Genomic DNA, 4,949 nt, shown 5'->3' on the forward strand with positions numbered 1-4,949 from the left:
TTTTTCTAAAGTAGTTATAGATGGTTGTTGAATCTCAGAAGGGATATTCTTGGTGATTCACCAAGTTCAACATGCTTGTAACTCGTTAATGTTGAGTGCAGCCAAATAAGTATTTATGTCTATCCCTCGTTTACTAGCACATACACTAGACCACCTGTCGTCTTGGAGAATCTGTGGATGGATACGTCCATAATCTGATTCATTGGTATTTTAATACATGTTTATCACCACTCAGAGAGCCATTGGGGTTTTCATTCAAGAGTTACAAATAAACAGCAGGGAGTCAGAGCTTTTGAACATTAATAGTAACTCATGTTTTGATCAAAGTATTGGCAGTTAAAACCAAAACACCATAATAGGAAGGGGTAAACTGTTTCAATGAATCGTTACTCATTTCCTCTATGTTTCAAGTAGACAACATTTAGTAGATCCACGTTTCAATGATGAGTGCAACCATGTGGCCATTCATCCAGGGTGTGGCGGTGTCGATTTTAGTGCTTAATTGTTTACTACTTTATCCAGTGTATCTGATGCCTGTTCCTAGTTTGAGACTTCAAAAGGCAATTTTTGGAGAAATATTCTCACGTTCCATATAGTTATAACTATCAGTTAAAGTTAAAGATTGTGTTGTTTTATTTAACGGCACTTCTAGATCGTATTGATTTATTAATCATCGGCTATTATATGTCAAACATTTGGTAATTTTGACATTTAGTCTTAGAGAGTCTTATTTTATATACACCATCCCACTAACAGGATATCACATACCACGGCCTTTGATATACCAGTCGTAGTGCACTGGTTAGAACAAGAAATAGCCCAATGAGCCCATCGACGGGGATCGATCCTAGACCGACCGTGTATCAAGCGAGCGCTTTACCACTGGGCTACGTTCCGCCCGCAGAGTCTGCTGACAAGGTGACAAGACAGGTTTGTTTTATTAGGAGCTGGATGAGGGACATCGCATGTGAAGTCTTATCTAAGCAGAAATATATCTAAAGTTGATCTTAGGAGTGCTTTAAACTACTGCATGTAGTAGCGTATACCCATTTTAATCTTTTTACCCCTTACTAAATTTATAAAAAAAATCAAACGTGAAGGTTAAAAAAAACCAAACAAACATTTTCATATTTTATGAATGAAATAGTTGAAAAAAAACCCCCAAGCAACCCTAACTATTTCGCGATAAATATCTCAAAATACATTAATAATTTTAACACACTCAGTCTAGGTATCATGTTTCTTTCTGAACATGTTTTATCAAGTCTGTATATTGGTTATTATTATTATCTGATAACATTTATCTATTTGTGACAACCATTTTTAGCCATTTCTATCCGCTTATTAAAATGCTACAAAACAATGGCAATAAATATACAAGATAAAACATTAAGGGGATTTATATTTGGTGAACCCATTAGAAAAGTTCGTCATTTTGGTGACCATTTTGAATGATGAGCAATATGATGGCCATCTTGGATTTTGAAAATTATTTGATCGAATTGGCCATCCTTAACGAGAGATAACTGGTAGCGTCTGTGACTACCCTAGTTCCGTTTTTTTTTTTTTTTTTTACTCCATGTATGTTTCAAGCACATGGCTACTTGCAAAAGTGGTACTAGATGAAATAAAATTGCATACATGTTTTTCCCAGATAAAACTTTTTTTTACAACACACTTATATATATCACCAATCACAGGACTTGTGGTGCTAACTTCTCCATCAAAAGTTGGGTGCACCTTATTTGGTTTAGTACTACCTAAAAGAGCATAATGTGAAGACACGTTTTTTGAGGAGAAAGTTAGATCATTGAGAAAAATGTTAAATAGTGACGGGCTGAGAGTGTCCCCTTGTCTGACACCGGTGTTACAAGTAACTGATAATCACATATGGTATTTCAGCGCCGTTTTATAAGACGTGTACCTACTCTATATCATATTATAAAACTCCTATACAAGATGTGTCAAGAACCCTATAGGATTAAGAACATTTCAAGGGCTCTCTTATTTAAAGACCACATTGAAACACCATATGATTAGCACAGTTTACACAGGATCCAATGTCTCCAGCTGTAAACACTTTTTACATACCCACATCCTTTTAACCTTTTAAAGTTCGAGCCTGTCCCCCTCCCCCTACCCGCACCCGGACCCTGTCTTTGGTATGACCAATGACTGGGTCCGGGGCGGATGAATCCATTCGCATGGCAATACTACACGATTAATTACAGACCATGAAAAAAGCTCGTACAAGTGGGATACTTACTGCAAGGATAGAAAGTTCATTGAAATCTAACGCCAAAACCATTAATATAATTAAAATCGTATCTCGGTATAAGACCGTTCAGAGGAAGTTTCATCAAGGTCATGACTTCTCCCAAGATTATTCTATAAGAAAACTGCTACTCCCAAAGACTATATGTCGTTTGTCTACAATTAGAGCATGTGGGTTTAATATAGTATATACCGGATATACCACATGCGAACACTGGGACTGCAACTGACCAGGGCCCGTTCCACGAAGCGACCTTGACGCTAAGATCACCTCAAGAGCATATACTAATAACTACCTTATGCACTTAAGTTGAACTTAGCACCAAGATCGCTTTATGCAATGGGGCCCTGGATTACGTACAAGTTTCCTTCTTGCTACAAATTAGAGACCATCAATTTTGTTTTTTGTTTCACCCAATTATTCGATCCATGTAAAACTGTTATGTAAAATTCTACACACCCAGTAGGGTAGAAACCCACTGACTACCAGGTGCAAGTCATATAATATAAAGTTAAAGTTTGTGTTGTTTAACGACATCAGTAGAGCACATCGATTTATTAACCATGTCAAACATTTGGTAATTTTGACACAATATAGTCCGAAAATATATTCATTGCATTGCTTAGGCGAGTGGACCAATTTGTCCACAGTGAGTGTGAGTCAGTCTGGATTCGTTCATAGTCAGTTAAAAATCGGCAAGTTGACGAGTGTGAACAACTCAAAGTTCTGTTGCGTTGTTCAAAGTCGCAAAACTATCGACAACTAACAGCGTGCTTTAGTCTCGCCAGCACGACGTTTATTTTTAATTTACTTTCAATTTTGTAAATCTGTACAAAGGCCTAGTGAGTTTTTGACAGCATTTGCCAAGGACATATAAAGAAATAAAAATGAATGAATATATAGCAATCCAGATATCAGCGTATGCGTACTGAAGTATTGTCAGGTCCCTTGCTGCTGGTGGTGTCATGTGCCGACTACCATGTTTCAGAACATATTCTACAGCATTCGCCGCCCTTTGTACTGGAGTTTCCCGTCTGTCACGAAACATCATTGATAGCTTTTTTCATATTTTCACGAAATGTCTCGTTACGTATGCAGTCGTGAATGGCGTTCGAAATGTTCTCTGCAGACGCCTTGTTGAAATCCAGATGTATGCCGATACCCATTTGAGCGACCCTTCTAGAATTCATTGGCTGGTCGATAGCTCTGGGCGCGCATAGTATGGGAACTCCGTGATAAATACTTTCAAAAAGACCATTCTTCCCACAGTGGGAAATAAATAATTTAGTTTTGGGATGTCCAAGAATGTCATTTTGTGGTAGCCATTTTGAAAATCTTATATTGCCGTCGCCGTGATCAGAGTCCGATTTCAGCAACACGTTGAAGCCGGACTGACGCAACGCCGCCAGCATGTTTTCAACCATAGTCTTAGGAGCAAACTGAATGGGAACTAGTGAACCAAAGGACACGAAAATAATACCTTCTGGTGAACGGGCCATGAAGTCTTCAAGCTTCTTATCTAGCTTCTTGGCCGGTTTAGCTGTGAGACCGCCAACGTGAACAAAATTAGGAAAGACTGCCTTAGGGTAATCGAAAACGTAGTCAGAGTTTTCTAAATACAGCACCGCCTGCTTTACCAACTGGTTTACATCGATATTGGCGAAGACAGGGTCAATAACTGACATATCAGGTGTGGCAATATACGACATGAGGAAAGGAGAAACAATACTCAGGGCAAAGTTGGAGAATCGTTCAAAAATGTTCATGTTATTTCCAAATGAACCCAAGAAGAAGGGCAGAGTGGTCGACTGCAATGGAGAGCCACTGTGCCTTTCTGTAATGTACGCGCTCGAGGCGACGGTGGATATGTTCAGATAGTGAGGAAGACAAAACAGACACTGGGTGAAGGGAAGGGCCGTCACAATGGCCAAGTCAAATCTCTCCTTCACCAAGTATCCCAACTGTCCTCTGTCGGAGAAGAGTCCCCAACACATCGCTTTCATCATGCCTCTCATATCGGAGATTTCGTCGAAAACATGTCTGCTGGGCTTCCAGTCCCCACTCTGAATGCTGTCCATGTTGTTTTCAAACATCATCTTGTATTCGTCTGGAATCGTGTAACTGATGACACCGACGGGCGACTGCTTCGGTATTTTCAAGTCAATGGACGAAGGAAGGTAAAGCGATACTTGGTGTTCTCTCCTGGCCAACTCTTCTCCTATGTGGAGCAATTCAAAGGCATGACTCTTCGCCATCGTAGGCAAGAGTAGAATCTTGGCAGCCTCAACCGTCTTCACGGCTGTCTGTAGAATTGCAACGACGACAGCACAAGCCACAAAGGACTTCATCTTTTAGAAACCTGAAATAACACAATGAATCTCATAGAAACGTTTGAAGTCTAGTATGGCCAAAATAGGAAGAGGATTAATAGACTCCATCATATGTGGTCATGTGGGATAGAAAAAGTCCACCCGAGGTGGTGTAAATTTCGATCCGGGACGAGTTTTGCCAAGTCCCAGGGTCGAAATTTCCACCACCGAGGGTATACCTTTTAAAAACATTTTTTATCCCACATGACCGTTGATGAAGTCAACTTTTGCACATTGCTAGATAATTTTGTCTAGCACCCTGGTGTTAGATAAATTGTCTAGCACCCCGGTGCTGGATGACAGGG

General features: G+C 39.8%; 1 protein-coding gene across 1 annotated transcript; it reads right to left on the reverse strand.

The window, feature by feature from the left end:
* Positions 1-3,187: 3,187 nt before the first annotated feature.
* On the reverse strand, positions 3,188-4,665 carry LOC121367023 (UDP-glucuronosyltransferase 3A1-like). The gene has a single exon (XM_041491222.1). The coding sequence runs from the start codon at positions 4,621-4,623 to the stop codon at positions 3,313-3,315; it is 1,311 nt and encodes a 436-aa protein (XP_041347156.1). The 5' UTR covers positions 4,624-4,665; the 3' UTR covers positions 3,188-3,312.
* Positions 4,666-4,949: the final 284 nt, after the last annotated feature.

This window comes from Gigantopelta aegis, chromosome 3 (genome assembly GCF_016097555.1).
Source record: "Gigantopelta aegis isolate Gae_Host chromosome 3, Gae_host_genome, whole genome shotgun sequence".
Lineage (NCBI taxonomy): Eukaryota > Metazoa > Mollusca > Gastropoda > Neomphalida > Peltospiridae > Gigantopelta > Gigantopelta aegis.